This window comes from Macaca nemestrina, chromosome 1 (genome assembly GCF_043159975.1).
Source record: "Macaca nemestrina isolate mMacNem1 chromosome 1, mMacNem.hap1, whole genome shotgun sequence".
Lineage (NCBI taxonomy): Eukaryota > Metazoa > Chordata > Mammalia > Primates > Cercopithecidae > Macaca > Macaca nemestrina.
In genome coordinates this window covers 158,393,682-158,412,432 of record NC_092125.1, presented here as the reverse complement: position 1 = coordinate 158,412,432, position 18,751 = coordinate 158,393,682, and the positions used below count along the sequence as shown (strand labels likewise).

General features: G+C 36.3%; 1 protein-coding gene across 11 annotated transcripts in view; it reads right to left on the bottom strand.

The window, feature by feature from the left end:
- Positions 1-848: 848 nt before the first annotated feature.
- LOC105482661 (solute carrier family 44 member 5) overlaps positions 849-18,751 on the bottom strand; it is a 531,652-nt gene continuing 513,749 nt past the window's right edge. For 9 of the 11 annotated variants that reach the window (XM_071091064.1, XM_024793098.2, XM_071091035.1 and 6 more), the window contains 9 exons: positions 18,265-18,352; positions 17,500-17,762; positions 16,878-16,972; positions 14,749-14,852; positions 13,604-13,677; positions 12,913-12,983; positions 12,700-12,788; positions 10,262-10,346; positions 849-5,455 (listed from right to left, as the gene is read on the bottom strand). In XM_071091064.1, the coding sequence (XP_070947165.1) occupies positions 5,343-5,455; positions 10,262-10,346; positions 12,700-12,788; positions 12,913-12,983; positions 13,604-13,677; positions 14,749-14,852; positions 16,878-16,972; positions 17,500-17,762; positions 18,265-18,352 (982 nt within the window). In that variant the 3' untranslated portion in view covers positions 849-5,342. The remainder of the gene's footprint in view (positions 5,456-10,261; positions 10,347-12,699; positions 12,789-12,912; positions 12,984-13,603; positions 13,678-14,748; positions 14,853-16,877; positions 16,973-17,499; positions 17,763-18,264; positions 18,353-18,751) is intronic. The other 2 variants (XM_071091024.1, XM_011742877.2) reach the window with 1 other exon arrangement.

The window sequence follows — 18,751 nt, the reverse complement described above, 5'->3', positions numbered from 1 at the left end:
CAGCACTTTGGGAGGCCAAGTCGGGTAGATTACCTGAGGTCAGGAGTTCAAGACCAGCTTCGCCAATATGGTAAAACCCCGTCTCTACTAAAAATACAAAAATTAGCCAGGCATGGTGGCGGGCACCTGTAGTCCCAGATACACGGGAGGTTGAGGCAGGAGAATTGCTTGAATGAGGGAGATGGAGGTTGCAGTGAGAGGAGATTGTGCCACTGCACTCCAGCCTGGGAGACAGAGCAGGACTCCATCTCAAAAAAAAAAAAAAAAAAAAAAAAAAAAGACCCAGAAACCCATAAAATTTTAAATAATAATTAATTTTGAAGATTTAATATATAATTCAACCTAGGAAAAGACATCAATATATTTGTTTTAAAATTTAGCTTAACATAAATCAGTGATAGTTATGTTTAATCTTGCTTTAGGAAACTACTGTTAATTGGTGTTCATATCCTTTAGGGCCTCTAGATTTATACCTGCCTTGAAAATAATGACATTTTCCTTCTATAAATTTTGACAAAATGAAATGAAGGACTGAGCAAATCTTTGGCAAATAAAAACAAAGAACAACTGACTAATTTAGGCTTTAAAAAAATTTTTGAGTTTTTAAAAATTTTTTTGTATCTCATCCATTTAGCTTTGACTTATTTCCTTTGTATAAGTTATCAGTTTCCGTTACTTGATTTGTCAATGCACAGCTGGAGAAAAGTGGAAATTTTAAAAATATAAATCTAGATTAAAATAAAAAACCCACCTAGACATTTGGTACAGAGAAGATACTGTCATAGTATAGTGGGTTTTGAAAGCAAAAGCTTTTCTCTTTTTCTAGCTTAAATCAAAAGACAGACAGATATTTCTTATTTAAATCTTTATTAAAAGAAAAAACAAATAGTTTTAAAACAATAAGTAACAACAAATTTCATTAAATATTAAACATTTTAATTATCAAAGATATTTAGACAATACATTTCTAACATTTCTGCACAGCAGAAGCACACTGATTATAGAGCTCAGACTGTCATGTGCTCATGTGGGTTTATTTTTGGCATAAAAGTATCTAAAGTCACATTTAAACAAATGTGATAATATTTTATAAACTGATAGTAACTTACTGATGATTGACTCTCAAAGCTTTCACAAATTATCATTATATGATTGACATTCTCTTAGGGTGAATACTTTTATGAACTCTTTCTGTAACACGGAGTAACCAAATGAATTTCCTTAAAAGTTAGTAGTACTGGTAAAATTATTTAAAACTGAATTGAAAATTATGTTCCTGTTTCTAGTAGCACAATACAACTAACCTATTATAAGTAAACTGATTTTTTCATACCAAAAGTTAGAAAATGAAATGGCATATATAGAATAGGCTTTGATGAAAATAAATGATCATTTAAAAGGGAGCTATTCAGTACATGACATCTGTGAGCACCCTCTCGAGGAGTAAAGTTTCCCTTTGTAATTCCTAGAAGATTCCCTTTCTGATCTTTGTAAAACACTGAGAAATGCAGTATTATACCTACTGTATTTTCAAAGATCTACTATAGAAAACATTTCATTTTAAAACTTCTCTTTTAGTAAAAAAAAAAGATAAAAGAAAGAAAGAAGGAAATCCAACAAGTGTTCTTTCGGGGTTTGTTTCTTCTTGCGTGTAGTACACATTCAGGAATGTCCACTAGGCGCAAGGGAAATTGTTTAGCTGCACAATGTATTCCATAATAGTGAGGATATCAAACAGAGCAAAATGACAAATGTTTTCCAATCAGTGAGCTAAGAGTGAAACAAATGCAAGAAGACTTGTTTTAATCACGAAACATTGCAGGTTTTAATTTTTTTAAAAACAATGTTTGTAAACTTGCCCATAAAAGCTGGGTAATATTAAATAGCCAGTAAGGCACTTTGTCAGAGGGCGAAGTAGTAAAGGCTGGATGATTGGCAATTTGTTTAAGAGGAAACATTCTATACTTAAAGAGAGCAAACTCTGAAGTGGGGCAGTCCTTTCACTGATTTACTGTCCAACAAGAGTGGGAAAAGCTTTAAACTTTTTAATTTCACTTTGCTGACCAATTTTCCCTGCAGAAGAAGTCTTTTAGTTTTAATTTTAAAAATATATTAGGAGCTATCAATTTAAATAATGTATCATTTTTCAATCTAAGATTTAAAAGAATATTAACATATTCAGTATTATTTTCAAAACATCCAAGCCACTCTTTAAAAATGAATTACAAAACAAATGATCTTAGTATAAAAATGTTTTATGTTATTAACAATTCCCTTGCGATTTCTGATGGCTTCACATATTACAGTATAAGCTTTGGTATAAAACATGCAAATGCAAGCCAACAAGGTCGTAAATACAGTGTTGCTAAACACAAAGCACTTATGAAACAAATGTTGCACGGACACAGCAGATGGAGAAAAGGTAACACACAGCTGTAGGACGACCAGTTTGCTCTTCTACTGCTGCTTAGTTTGTAGATTTTCCTCCTGGAAAATCTTCAGCAGAGGTTGACTCACGTAATAAGGTCTTGCAGTAGAACCATCATTTCTTTCTAAATCTTCCACTAGGAGGAAGAATGGTACAGAGTAAATATCAAAGCAGAACTGTAAGAGAAGTAACATCGCCATCTGCTGTATACTCGCTTTACAGCAGTTCAAAATCCTCTTTTTGTTTGTTTTTGTTTTTTAAACAGCATGGTTTGGCATCAACATTATTGTAAACATAGTTATGAGAAAACAATCAGCCCTTGTGATTATGTCAGTATATATTATTTCATTCTGTGTAACAGGTCAGATTCTGACAATATTGCGTGTCTCTCAGTTGTAAGATTGAGAAAATAACTTTCACCTTCTTTTTTCCATTTACTTTCTAAATTACTATATTTGTTTAAAATTGATTTTGTTTTGCCATCAATAATATAGATAGTATAGCCTTGAAAACTAATAATTGTGAAATTTTAGATTTCAAACACATCCACTGCAAATTTTGAGGAACATTGCCCTAGTTTTTCACAGTTTTTAGTTTAATTGCTTTGTAAGAAAATGGCTTCTAAATATCTTCCCAAAAACAATGCTCATTTTTATTCTACACATTTCAATTACACAAATAAGTAGTAAATGGAGAATATTTTTCTGACTAGACGTTAGCTCATAGTATAAATTGGCAACTAGTTTTATGTGTTGATTTATATTTTATTCAAGTGATTTTTCAACTTTTTTTTTTTTTAAACAGGGTTTTTCTCTGTCACCCAGGCTGGAGTGCAGTGGTGTGATCATGGCTCACTGCAGCCTCGACCTCTTGGGCTCAAATCACCCTCACATTTCAGCCTCCCAAGTAGGTGAGACTACAGGTGTGTGCCACCACACTTGGCTAATTTTTATATTTTTTATAAAGATGGTTCACCATGTTGCCTAGGCTGGTCTGGAACTCCTAGTCTCAAGTGATCTGTCCATCTTGGACTCCCAAAGTGCTGGGATTACAGGCGTGAGACACCGCACCTGGCCAATCTTTCAACTTTTTTGTGTATCAGAATCAAGTAGAGAACTTTATAATAATTCACATCTTGGCTTACATCAAATCACAGTATATCAGAATCTCTTGGGCAGAGCATAGACATTTATAGTTACAACAAATTCTCAGGTAGAGGTCACTATTCTACTGGTCCTTTGTTGTGGCCCTTGTCTTGTTGAATAATAAAATAATAATAATCAAGAAAGATAAGTTGTCATTATTATCTGCATTATGCTTCAAGGAGAATAAGAATGCAGAAGGCTCTTTGCCAAAATGTGAAGCCAGCCGACACTTTTGAATACAATAATCTCAAGAATGTAAGCCAAGAACAAGCTGGTAGTCATTACATATTAAAAATCTTCCCTATTCATTGGCTATTGCTATTAATTAATCTGCCACAGAGTCAGTTTAAATCTATGTTTCTACACTTGAAGATAATTAATACATATTTAGATCAATCTATAACACAATAATACATTTCTGACTCTTTTCTTGGATATATAGGTGATATTCAGATCAACATGTTAGATCAACATGTTCCTTTCTGTCAATACATAAATAATCCTTATACACAAAGCTTACGGTAAAAGCCAAGAAAATACAAATTGATTCAATGCTCTTTTAGGGGTGCATTTTTACACGGTTAACCGCATCATACACATTTGCACACAGAGGATGGCTCGGCAAGGTGTGTGTCTGATTCATGCTTTGTTCTGCCATTCAAAACTTACGCATGACTATCAGAAACCTCAGGCAGCCAAGGGTGGCAGGTGGCAACAATTTTCCTCCTAAGCCCTGCAGGGAGAGAGTTCCTAACCTGCAGTATTTCCCTCATGAAGGTATTAGATGATGGAGGGCTGACAGTATATTTCCTTAGGGTAAAATCTGAATTGTCTTACTTTTCTCTTTCCTCACTGAAAGGTGAGACAAAATCAAACCTTTTGTAGAACAAAGCTACACAATCTCTTTAATCTAGAAACACAGGTATGCTCATGAAAAGATATAATCACTCTTCTGAAACAAATTCATATTGATTTTCTATATAGTGGGAATAAGAAATTTGGGTTAAAGACAAAAGGCATGAGTTATGTAACAATTTCAGTTTTGTTCAGAATGTTTTCATCACGGACAGAGGTTCATGTTGTTGGAAATGACACTCCAGAACTCAGATTCAACTTCACTATAAACATCATTTCACTAAAACAGAATGGGCTCTGAAGGTTCCACAGTATTTTTTACCCAGTAATGCTCTCCGTAGAACCTGTATAACACCAACATCTATGTTTGTTATGGACATGACTCACTGAAATATACTTCCTAGGGAACCATTAATACAAGTTTAATCACAGTTTAGAGAGTTGTCCACCAGCTCGAACAGTATAAATATAACCATAGCACCATATTTACAAATTTAGTACCATAGGCTGGTTAACTATAAATCAATATTTTATGGCTAATTAATTACACATTTATAGTGTTTTCAAAAATTGCCTGAATATCCTTTACAAATATACACTTATAAAAAGAAAGGCTATCAAAGTGCTGCAATGGAAACAGCACACTGAGTTATAAAAGTTATTAAAACACTCTTGGCTACAGATTTTAAAAAACGTTTGACATTAACATTTTGATCTTTAGCTGGGACCACCGTCTATAAAGCAGACAGCAGCTAACATCACCAAATACCTGACACCTCAGGTGGCACCAGGTGCTGACTTTTTAGAATTAAGCACAGAAATTTCACATTACTCAAAAGCGACATTTCCAAATTACAATCAACCTAATTTACACAACTTCTACTTAAAAGTGAGTGACACTGTTTGGAGCTTTTCTACTCTTTCTGCTTCTGGGGAACTAGTTGCTTCTTGATCAGAATTCCGTGCAGGTTAGGGGTTATGAAGTAGGGTTTTTCTGTAGATCCATCATTTCTTTCCAGATCTTCACCTGTATAGGCAGCAGCCAAAGCAGACAAAAGCAGCAGCAGCAGAACAATTATACACATTTTTATAAATTGGTGGGTCGAACAGGGAAAAATCAGAAAAATCAGTGTTAGAAAGTCAAATATAAGACAAATTAGTGCAGTTTACTTGCTGATGCTGGGCAAGGCAAGAAGCTTCAACCTCTGCCAGGAAACACTGAAACTTCCTAAATCCCTCCCACTCCCAAAGAGATGTATTTTGATACTTTAAAGGCTAAGATATTCTATGTCCCTTCAAAAATGTCATCTTTAAATCCTGTAACTGTTCATTTCAGAAAGATATACATTGCCAAATCTTCCGGGATGGGCTGAATAGAAAGTGTATTAATTCTGTGATAAATGTAGAATAATAACAGAATTTCAGACTTTCAAGTCACTTCTAATGGTAGTCCATACTCTAATATTACAGACGAAGACCCTGAGGCCCAGGGATAGAAAAAAACTCTGCTGAAGTCAAAGGCTCTGAGGTAAATAAGATGAGATAGGGACTCAGCCTCTTGACACCTAGTTTTGTTCTTGTTCTACTTAACTATAAGGCACCCTGTCCTAAGGTTTTGCAGTCTTCCTCAGATTATATTTGAAAGCTAATATCAATGTATTCAGACTCTTGTAATATGTTAATTTACTTTTCAGCTTTGCTTAGGCTAATATTAAATTGATGACATGTTCACTGACCACCCACCTGCTGGGTAGTTGGGGGGAAGCACCAGAATTATGCTGAGAAACAAGGATACATTTGCATGAAATTAAGCCTCCCCCAGATATATACAGTTCACAGCAGATAGTAGCTGTACTCTTGGGAGTAGTTGGGTCACTGGTTTAGTAGATTTCTACTAGCCCTCACAGTGACCTTCCTCACATACAAAATGAAAAGCAAAGGAGGGAACATGATAGACGCGGATCATTTTGTTTTTTTGTCCTTAATCCTATTTCTATACAATAGTCCCCTCTTATCCACAGTTTTGCTGTCTACAATTTCACTTTCTGTGGTTTTAGTTACCCAAGGTACAGAAATATGAAATGCAAAATTCCAGAAATAAATAATTTATTAATTTTAAAGTGTATACTATTATGAGTAGCATAATGAGACCTCAAACCGTCAAGCTCTATCCCACCCTGGCAGGGGATCCTCCCTTTATCCAGCATCATCTCACTGTCTAGGATGCCCTTCCCTTAGTCACTTAGTAGCCTTCTTAGTTATCTGTTGCAAGATCACAGTGCTTGTGTTCAGGTAACCCTTATTTTAGTTAATAATGGCCTCAAATTCCAAGATTAGCATTGCTGGCAATTTGGATATGCCAAAGAGAATCTGTAAAATACTTCCTTTAAGTGAAAAGGTGAAAGTTCTCGAGTTAATAAGAAATAAACGTATGCTGAGGTTGCTAAGATCTATGTAAGAACAAATCTTCTTCGGTTTTTTGTTTGTTTGAGGCAAAGTCTCGCTCTGTCACCTAGGCTGGAGTGCAGTGGTGTGATCTCGGTTCACTGCAGCCTCTGCCTCTCAGGTTCAAGTGGTGCTGTTGCCTCAGCCTCCCCAGTAGCTGGGATTACAGGTGCCCACCACCATGCCTGGCTAATTTTTGTATTATTTGTAGAGACAGGGTTTCGCTATGTTGGTCAGGCTGGTCTCGAACTCCTGACCTCAAGTGATATGTCTGCCTCGGCCTCCCAGAGTGTTGGGATTCCAGGCATGAGCCACCATGCCCGGCAGAACAAATCTTCTATACGTGAAATTGTGAAGAAGAAAAAAGAATTTTAAGCTACTTTTGTTGTTGTATCTCAAACTGCAAAAGTTATGGCCACAGTGTATGATAAGTGCTTAGTTAGGATGGAAAAGGCATTACATTTGTGGATGGAAGACATACACGGAAACATGTTCCAATTGACAGCAATTGAATTTGGTACTATTAGAGAATTCTGGCATGTCCGGAGGTCTTGGAATGTATCCCCCGTGGATAAGGAGGGATTACTGCTATATATAACATAGCTATCTTGTTATTACTCTTGAGGTACCGGTAAGAAGTCTGGCCTGGATCATATTAATAATCATCTACAACCATTATTTTTTTTCCCACTCTGGGATCATGCATCTCAGCACCTTGTAATAATAAAAAGATTCCATGTTTCTAAAAATGAAGTGTTTACAAATGGTTGGCATTGTAAAAATCACCGGTTTTCTGGCAGCCAAGATAATAGGAATCGATCAATCAATCAATCAATCAATCAATCTACACATTCAGAATTTGGCTCAGGGCATCATTTAAGAAGAATATTTTACAACGTATGATGTTGCCCACCGTAACAGCTAGGGGAGGAAGAGAAACACAATTTAAGTTTCCTTGTTCTTTGTTATCACAGACAAGAGTCTCTGTAAGGAAGTGATTCCTGTCAACATGCAATACACTGAATCAAGCTGATGTACCTGGCTTTCAAGGAGTTGGCAATTGATTAATAAAGATGGTGGAAAACATTTCTTACTGTCCAAATTCAAAATCAACTGCCAAACTTAAAATCAACATATTAGCCAAAACTTGCAAAGACTGGAAACTAGTAGGTTCCAGACATTTCCTGAGACAAATTTTGATAAGTATTTTCAGCTACAAGAATGGGGAAGGCCACACAGTGATTTCCAGGTATTGCTCCCATGATTAGTGTTAGAGATGAAAGGAGAGATCTTTGAGCATTCCAGAGCCCTGTCTCCATCGTGTTTTAGCACGAATAACCTTACTCGTGCTCCTTCTTCCATCCCATACTGAACTGTTTGTTCATGTGATGTTTTGTTGATAGATAGCTTTTCTTAAACCACTGAAGCACTAGGAAAACATTAAACATTTTAATTCCTATTACAACCAGAGGAAGAGCTAACTAGTACATAAAGTTCTCCTGAATTCTTTGTCCGGTTATTGAGAATTGATTTTAATGAGCTCAGAAACAAACAAACAAAAAACAAGGCCAAACTATTTTCTAGGAGGTTTTCTTTGAATATATCTCCCTATAGTTATCTTCTCTCTTGATCCCAATGTGAAGTTGGTGCTGTGGGTTACTCTAAAATGCAAACTGTTAGTTTTATACAAGTGGATTGCTCAGTAATGGCCTGTCAGAGAGTAAATGTTCTCTGTTTCTCTTAAGGGCAATGTGCTAAAGAAATAATCTCCCAGGATGTGTAGTTGTGCAGCTAACAAGTTCTGCTCTTTTACTTACTGACTCTACTTTCTGTTGGTTTGCCAAAGAAATGGCATGGAAGGTGAGGGCTAGATTAAGCTTCTGCTAGATACTAGGTTCTCCAGGACTTTTCAGGTGAGGTACTAATATTTAAAAAATCATTTTTTTTTTCTCAGAGCCAGGATCTTGCTGTTACTCAGGCTGGAATACAGTGACACAATCATAGCTCACTGCAGCCTTGAACTCTTGGGCCCAAGTGATCCTCCCACCTAGCCTCCTGGGTAGCTAGGACTAGAGGTTTGTGCTACCATGCCTGACTTTATGTATGTATGTATGTATGTATGTATGTATGTATGTATGTATGTATGTATTTATTTATTTATTTATTTTGTAGAGATAGGGTCTCATTATGTTGCCCAGACTGGTCTCAAGCAATTCTCCCCGTCTTGGCCTCTCAAGGCACTAAGATTACAGGTATGAGTGACGGTGCCTAGCCAAAAAAAGAAAACCCTATTTTGTGTTTGGGAGTTGCATATGCAACTATAGAAGCATCATGTATAAGTCAGTGATGAAAGCTCTAAAGAAGTATTTTAACTCTATGTATCAAAATTAATCCAACTGTTTCCTAGAGGCACTCCTCTCTGCATCCTATCCATTTGTCATTGTGATGCACAGTTTGAATTGGCCCTATATGTCCTTGAAACCACTTTGTCATCTTGGCTTTATCAGAATTTATAAATCCTCTCCGTAAAGAATTCCACATATCTAGTTCCCAGAGTCCAGTTATGTCTTCAGTTCTGTTAATAAAGCATGGCAGAAGCCAATCATTGTTATTTACTTAAAAAATCAAGAAATGAACAAAATAATTTCATGCTAACAGTATGCCATGAAGACTGAGGTTCATTTCAGTAGTTGACTCTTCTGTGCTTTGCAAACTCCATTCTCTTAGCTGTTAAGATTTCTTTTTAAATTGTGTATTTTTCCCAAGCTTTGTTGAGGTGCAATTTTTTTTCCCCAATTTTATTGAGATATAATTAACAAATAACAATTGTAAATATTTAAGGTGTATAATGTTTTGATATATGAATATATTGTAAAATGATTGCCACAGTCAAGCTAATGAACATGTCTATAACCTCCCATAGTTATCTTTGTGTGCGTGTGTGGTGAGAATACTTAAGAGCTTAGCAAATTTCAAGTTAACAATACAGTGTTATTAACTATAGTCACCATGCTGTACATGTGAGTGCCATAATTTATTCATCCTGCATAACTCAAAGTTTGTACCCTTTGACCAAAATCTCTCTATTTTACTGACCCTTCAGTCTCTGGTCAGCACCCCTCTACTCTGTTTCTATGAGTTTGACTCTTTTAGATTCTACATGTAAGTGAGATCATGAAGTATTTGTCTCTCTGCATCTGACTTATTTCTCAGGTATTAAGGTTTAAAGAACATCTACTAAGCAATACCTCTTTCCAGATAAACGCGTTTTGTGGTTGCAGCCAGGTAACAGCAGATCCTCAAGTCAGCTAAGGACTTGGGCCTTCACCATCTCACCTTTTAGTTATCCGCTGAAGGGGGAAAACACACACACATACTAAATACTCACAGAAGCAGATGAAAATTGTTTCAACACACATTGCATAGACGCTGAAGAACCCATGTGCAATCAGGTAAGACCCCAAAATGACCGTCTGTAAATGGATAAAGAAGAGAACCAACATGTCATTTACTTTGTCCAGAAGAAGAATAATGCAGCTATAAATGAAAGCCATGATGAGAAAGTTTTGAAGTACTCTGTATGGGAAAAAGGGTTTAATGTAGAAACCAAAAAGTTCAATGATAATGCTTCTGCATATTTTGTACTGAGACTTAAACAAGTTTTATTACATTAACTGCCTTTTTTTTCCTTTTTTGGGGGGGTACTATTTCCTTTTCATTTCTTTTTCCTTCCTTCCTTCCTTCCTTCCTTCCTTCCTTCCTTCCTTCCTTCCCTCCTTCCTTCCCTCCTTCCTTCCTTCCTTCTCTCCCTCTTTCCCTGCCTCCCTCCCTCCCCTCCCTCCCTCCCTCCCTTCCTTCCTTCTTTCTCTCCCTCCCTCCCTTCCTTCCTTTCTCTCTCTCTCTCTCTCTCTTTCTCTCTCTCTCTCTCTCCTTCCTTCCTTTCTTCCTTCCTTCCTTCCTTCTTTCCTTCCTTCCTTCCTTCCTTCCTTCCTTCCTTCCTTCCTTCCTTCCTTCCTTCCTTCCTTCCTTCCTTCCTTCCTTCCTTTTCTTTCTTTTTTCTTAAAAAAGGAGAGGTTTATTTCTCCCTAGGGTAACAGTTTATAATAGGTGTTCCAGATAACAGAACGACTCTTCTCAACACAGTGATCCAGGGATTCTGGCCATATGCCCAGCTTTTTAGAAGAAAGAGAGAACAGATTTTTGTATCAAGCAAAGAGATTTTGCCAATGATATTTTGTACCTCTTCAGTCAGTTGATGTCAGTGTTTTTATTTCTGGAATATTCTTTTGAATTCTTTTTAAAATTTTTTTTTAACTTTTACTTTTGGTTAAGGTGTACATGTACAGGTTTGCCATATAAGTAAATTGTGTGTCATAGGGGTTTGGTGTACAGATTATTTCATCACTCAGGTAATAAGCATAGTACCCAACAGGTAGTTTTTCAATCTTCTCCCTCCTTCTACCCTCCACCCTCAAGTAGGCCCCAGTATCTGTTGTTTCCCCCTTTGTGTCTATGTGTACTCAATATTTAGCTACCACTTATAAGTGAGAACATGCAGTATTTGGTTTTCTCTTCCTGTATCAGTTTGCTTAGGATAACAGCCTCCAGCTCCATCCATGTTGCTGCAAAGAACATGATCTCATTTTTTCTTACAACTGCATAGTATTCCAAGGTGTATATGTAACACATTTTCTTTATCCAGTCTATCATTGATGACCTGCCCATTTTCTTCCTGCCACCCCCAGTACCTAGCAAAAATATCTCAGTTTTAGTATCTTGTACACCAAGGCAATAAAGCATTAGGCATTAAGAGCATGTACTGCCTGGGTTTGAATCACAGCTCAGGCACTCAACAAGTGAATTAACCTCTCTGTGTCTCCTATATAAAATTGGCAGTGGGGGAGGGGAGAATGTAAGTAACAACAGTATTTTTGACATGTGGGTTAAATGAGTTAATATATTATGATAGATACTGCAGGGCTTCACCCAGATCTACACTGCCTCATCCATCCTCAATTGTTGGAAATCTAGGCTGTTAATGACTCGGTTGCTTCCCTCACTAAGAATTGCCCTTCCTGCAGGGAATTGCCTCACCCAAAGTTATACCCTCATGCAGGGGTCAGTTCATGATCAAAAACTGCCTGATGCAGCATACAAAGGTCCAGCCCCTTTGCCAGAATGTCCTGCAATTCTGAGGCCTCAGCTGTAACTTCGGCATGGGTCAGCTTCTCCTGCTACCTATCCCGCCCTCCTCACTTTCTTACCAATGTATCTCAGGAGACAGCTTCCTGACATACCTTCTGCATGCAATCTTCTGTCTCAGGTTATTTCCAAGGAACCCAGTCTCTAAAGTAGGATGTGGGTTGGCATAAAGTAAGACCAATAATTTTAGCTATCATTATTATTTCTCCTATTCCTTTTTTAAAATTGTGCTATCTCTGATAAATCACAGAATCAGCAATACCCAGCTGCTACGGAGTGAACTGTGTACCCCCTAAATTCATTTGCCGAAGTCCTAAGCCCCAATGTTATCTGAAGGTGGGAACTTTACGAGGTGATTAGGTCAGGAGGATCGGATTAGTGTCCTTATAAGAAGATAAATGAAAGAGATAATCTCTCTCTCTCTCGCCACCATGTGAAGATACAGGAGGGTGTCTCTCTGTTCACCAGGAAGAGGGCCCTCACCAGAAATCAAGTTGGCTGGCACCTTGATCTTGGACTTCCCAGCCTTCAGAACAGTGAGGGATAAATTTCTGTTGTTTAAGTCATCCAGTCTATAGTATTTTTATTAGAGCAGTCTGCAATGACTCAGACACCAACTCTTACCAGCAAAGGTACCCAGTAGTAATTTAAAGATGCTGGTCCTTGTGCAATCACTGGCAGTCTTTGTGTGAAGAATAGGAAGGCCAGAACACCTACATTGAAAAGGTAGAACATGTATATTATACATTTGCAAAGGAATATAGTTTTTTGTAGTAAAGCAGTTCTTCCAAACATCTTTTAAACTTTTTAAAAATTATTTTCATCATGATTACTTACCTATACTTCCAGCAACTAGAATTTTCCCCAGGAATAATACAAAGTATGTAACTTCATCTGTAACTGCAACTCTGAATATCAGAAAAAAAAGAAAGTATACTTTTGTGTTTAAAATATACTTGTTACTTGAAATTGATGACAGTAAATATTCATGAGTTTATTTTGATGTGTCTTTGCTGAAACTGTATTTGGCAATTGTTTTGGAAGAAATGATGGTGGAACTCATGGATGATGTTCTGACTTATTTTTAATGTAAACAGAAGATGGCATTGTAGGGCTGTCAGGAGCCCTGCAGTGGTGGTGTCAGCCTCTGTCTCTGATTTGAAGCCTATAGACACCCTGCGTCCTCAGGATGCTGTATTGTTCTCTGATTTTGTTCACTCAGGCTCCACCAATTCTGGGAGGGGGACAGATGATAATGTTGTTCATCTGGGGGAATTTCTTGAGCAGAGGGGATAATAAAAATGAAAAAATGCCAATGGACCTAAAGACACAGGTGGATGATGGAAGCAACAATTCTCAGATATGAAAATAAATTGATGGTATGAGAGATAATATTTAAATCTATCGGGTTAAAAGATAATATTCATATCTAATAATGCTACCAACACTTTAAATAACAACATGTGAAGGATGTAATGCTCAAGGTTCATTAAATTGTTAAATTACAATGTTCAGCCTGATTACTTACTTTAAAACATTTCTCATCAGCAGATTGAAAGCATCTTTTGCTGACCTGCAGAAGTTTCTGCCATATATTGCAATCTGAGGAAGACAGCTGATATTATTCTGGAGCCAGTAACATACTCTAACAAGATCAAAAGACAATCCAATGACAGAAAGGTAACCAAATTAATTCCTGTCATTTGTAGAGCTGTCCCCACTCTTCTTTCTAACATGTGGATTTGTGGGACACACTGTGTGTCCTCAGCTCTACACAACTCTCAGGGTCATTGACAGTCAGGTGTGCTTCCGATGCTGTATGCCCTCAAACTCTGGGGGATTAGACAGCCTTAAACAGAGGCAGGTCTTTTTCTCAAATTCCAGATAATGGCTTCTGCCTTTAAAATGTTTGGGCTAGAGTTTATTGCTGAAAAGGTTCAATATTGTAGTCTCTACATGAAAAAATTACTCTTAAGGAAACCCAATGCCTTTCACTAAACCTGATTTATTGATGAATAGGCTCAACATAATACTCTCATTGGAGGTAAATTAATGACTGTTTGAATCTCCATAACTATTTCTATCACTTTTCCAGACCCTGTGCTACTGTGATAATAAGCAAATGTCAAAAGGTTATACTGTAGCTTTCTAAATGTTAGAAAAATTACATTTCTGGATCCCTTATGTTAAAAAGCCTATGTAGGACTTTCCATAGTGCCATAGGAAACAAAAGTCAGTTAAGCATTGTCAATCTCCACACATTCTAACACAAGATTCATAAAAAGGATAAGACTCTTCTTTAAAATTATGTAAATTCCAGAATTAGAAAGTATTTTCTTCTCAGAGTGAAACATAGATTAAATACTCTTTCTTCCCACTAAACTATGCCAAAGACACATAAAACCATTTTTTATCCAGCACACTTATAAGTTTCCAAAGTGTGTAATATTTTTGCTCTCAAAAAAAATATTGAAAGTAACAATAAAGTATAGTTCAGATACTATCTCAACTAGGGAAGCATATCCCTGAATCAGGCATTGGATTAACAAGCCTTATATCAGCATAGTGATAAATTCAACTGCATGATGTAAAAGTGCTTTAGAGACGGCAATGTAGACATGATGTTTGGGATTGCAAAGAAGCAGCTTAGTAAATAAAAAATAATCTACCTACCATAATATAGGCATTTCTGTTTAAAAACTTTATTGCATTTTCCAAACACCAGAAGCAGCATCTCAGGCAGCATTGTAGGAATTTAGACAATGTGTTCTCGGTACCTGTGATAAGGAGATATTTAAATCTATTAATGCTTTGCAGCTGAACCTTATCAATCAAAATAAATGATAATACAACATTTAAAATGAGATTTCAAATTTTGTATTGTTATAAAATATACATAATATAAAATTTGCCATTTTAACCATTTTTAAGTTTACAGTTCAGTGGCATTGAGTACATTCATAATGTTGTACAACCATCACTGCTATCCATTTCCAGAACTTTAAAATCTCAAATAGAAATTCTATGCCCTTCAACAGTAACTTCTCATTCCCCTTGTCCCCCAGCCCCTAGTAAACTCTATTATATATTTTTTATGTATAAAATTGCTTCTTCTAGGTGCTTCAAATAAGAGGAATCATACAATATTTATCCTTTTGTATCTTGCTTATTTCACTTAGCATGATGTTGTCAAGGTTCATCATTTCATTCCTTTTTCAGGTTGAATAATATTTCATTGTATGTATATAACACATTTTGTTTATTCATTTGTTGATTGGAATTTGGGTTGTTTATACCTTCTGCCTATTCCGAATAATGCTGTTATGAACAGTGATGTGCAAGTATCTGTTTGAGTTCCTTCTTTCAATTCTTTTCATATATATCTAGATATGGGGTTTCTCGGTCATATAAAATTATATTTTAAAATTTTTTAGAAACTCCTATACTGTTTTCTACAGTGACTACATCATTTGACATTCCCTCCAGCAATACACAAGGGTTCCAATTTCTCCACATTCTTACCGACACTTGTTATTTTCTGTTTTCTATTCTTTGTTTATATATATATATATATATATATATAATAGCCATTCTAATGTGTATGGAGTGCTATCTCATTGTGGTTTTGATTTGCATTTCCCTAATGACTAGTGATATTAAGCATCTTTTCATGTCCTCATTGTCCATTTGTATATCGTTTTTGGAGAAATGTCTATTCAAGTTCTTTGTCCATTTTTGAACTGGGTTGATTATTTTGCTGTTGAGTTGTAGAAGTTCTTATATATTCTGGATATGAATCCCTTATCTGGCATATGATTTGAAAATATTTTCTTCCATCATGTGGGCTGTCTTTTCACTCTCTTGGTAGTATTCTTTGTTGAATAAATGTTTTTAAATTTGATGAAGTTCGATTTATTTTTCTTTTGTTGCCTATGCTTCTGGTGTACTAAGAAATAATCACCAAATCCAATGTCATGAAGCTTTCAACTTATGTTTTCTTCTAAGAGTTTTATAGTTTTAGTGATTTTGTTTAGCTCTTTGATCCATTTTTAGTTAATTTTTGTATATTAATGTAAGATAAGGCTGAACTTCATTCTTTTGCATGTGGATATCCCATTTTCCCAGCACCATTAGTTGAAAAGACTGACCTTTTTCCTTGAATGGTCTTATATGTGAGAGTTAGTTTTGGGATTTCTGTTTTATTTTACCTCTATATGTCTGTCCTTATGCTAGTACCACACTCTTTTGATTGCTGTAGATTTATAATAAGTTTTAAAATCAGGAAGTGTGAGTCTTCCAGCTTTTTTGTGCCTTTTCAAATCTGTTTCTGATATTAATAATAAAATATTTTAAGGTGCATTCCAAGCAAAGTGTATGTGTTTGTAAACAATATATATCAGGTATGAAGATTTATGCCTGTGACACCCACATTTATATTTTAAGCCTAACCTAACCTGAACTACAGACTTGGAGCTGCCAACCTGACATCTCCATCATGCTTCTCAACAATAACATCTCAAAACAGAATTCTTAATCTCCTTTTTGAAATTTGTTTCTTCTGGCTTCCACAGCTTAATGAATAGGATCACACACCTTTTCTCTCTTTCTTTCACCACTGTCCCTCCCCTCCCCTGACATCCACTCCTTCAGCAAGCTCTCTCTGGTTTTCCTTCAGAACAGAACAGGTCCCAAACATGCGCTTTCATCCTTATTACCCTAGTCCAAGTCATAATCATCAGGTCTCCTCCGACCCCCGACCCAATTGATTATCTTCACAAAAGTCAGGATGTCTGAAATCTTACGTTTAAGACGGTGGTTCAAGTATTCTAGGACAATTTTAAACATTTGAATTAATGCAATAATTAAAGATCCAAATGCTAGGGATCCTGTGTGATATCTGCACAAAAATAAAATGAGAATAAGTTAAAACTTAATACTATTATTTAAAAGGATGCTAATTCAATAATTTTTACAAGTAAAAGGTATCTGCAGAAGGATCAACAACAAAGAGCCTTTTGCACTCTCTTATTTAGATATAAAAGTCTCTATAGAGGATTTTAAGCCATATACATCTGTCTTACCCTTCATCAGCATAAATGACACCAATAGTCTATCATCATAAAATAGGATGTTTGTATTGCTCAGTGGAGACACAGAGCCAAGTTAAACCTTGATCTTGCATTTGGTATCCTCCTCTATCTCTTTCTCTTTCTAATAACCTATAGCATTTAGAAGGAAATTGGCTTGGGTAGTGATTGTAAAACTGGCTATAAAACCAGACAAAACCAATGGGCATCCATGAATTTTGATTTGTACCTTTGATTTCATTTGTACCTTGCCACTTGAATTAATGAGCCAAGACTGAATTACAAGTACACCAAATGTAACTGACAAGATAGGTATAAGTTTCAACCTGGAACTTACCGTATGGCTCGCCCAAATGCAGTAAAAAGTGGATATCGTGGGATGTCATCAGGTTTTTTCATGGCCCAGTAATAAGTAGCGAATGCACCAGCAAGGGCACACTGACCCAATGCAATGACGAAGTTTATAAGCCAGAGAAAGACAAATAAGTTGTATACATGGAAGGTAGGGATGTATTGATGGTACAAGCTCTTTCCACCATAGAAAGCAAAGTTACACAGAGCCCCAGGGCAAGCTTTGGCAATTTCAGTTGTATTAAAAATCTGCATTCAGAAAAAAGAGCACAAGGACATAATATTAAATGTCACTCCAAGATAACAGCTCCCTTTGTTTTCCTCTTCCCCTTAATTGTGTGTCCTGTTTTTTTCCCATTAGCTCCTGCTCTTACTCCTCTATTTGCTGTTATGTCACTTTATATAATTCTCTAATGAGCTCTGGAAAGTATCCCAATTTTCATCAAATGCTCATAATCTGCACCCACTATAATTTCACATTTATCAGTGTTGTTGTTGACCATACCTACTTTCTGTGGTCTTGGGTATATGGTAGGACAGGCACACTCAGGAAATACAGTGCTTTCTCTCCATTGCGCCCACTGTTTTCAATACTCTCCTGCTTACCTGACGCACACTGCCCTTCAGCACATAGTTGTCCCCATCAGTGCATAGGATCTCTGCTTCGGGACAATTCCTACCACACCTACAAAATGAATTACAGCCGAAGTCTATATTGCAGTAAGTAAATGACAGAGTTTCTTGTACTTACCTCTGGGTCACAGGTTTGATTTTCATGTATACAATGCCCCTCTGGAGCTATGACTTTGTACACGGGTACCCCTGATGTCGCCAAGAAACTGAATAGACTCCATTAAGGATAAGCTATTTGCTGGTAGATTGAAAATAAATGGACAAGAAAATAATACAGACAACTCAAAAGTGCATGAGAAATTAACTTCAAAAATGCCTAATATTTTAATAATATTCATCTATTTTTCAGGCCTAGATTAATGTAATGTGTGCCAGCTGCACAGAGTGGCCCCTTCAAAACAGTAAAATGTATAGGAGTTTTCTTGGCTTATTGCTAAGGAGCAATATCATGTGGAGACAAAATAAAACAAATCTACAATGTGAACTATTTGAGGGGAAACTCAATCAGTAGATTGAAACGTTTTTTGAGTTTGGGGAAAAAAATTAGTTATTTCTTAGTATATTCCTCATCTTCCCAAGGATAGCAAACACTGAACACAAACTCC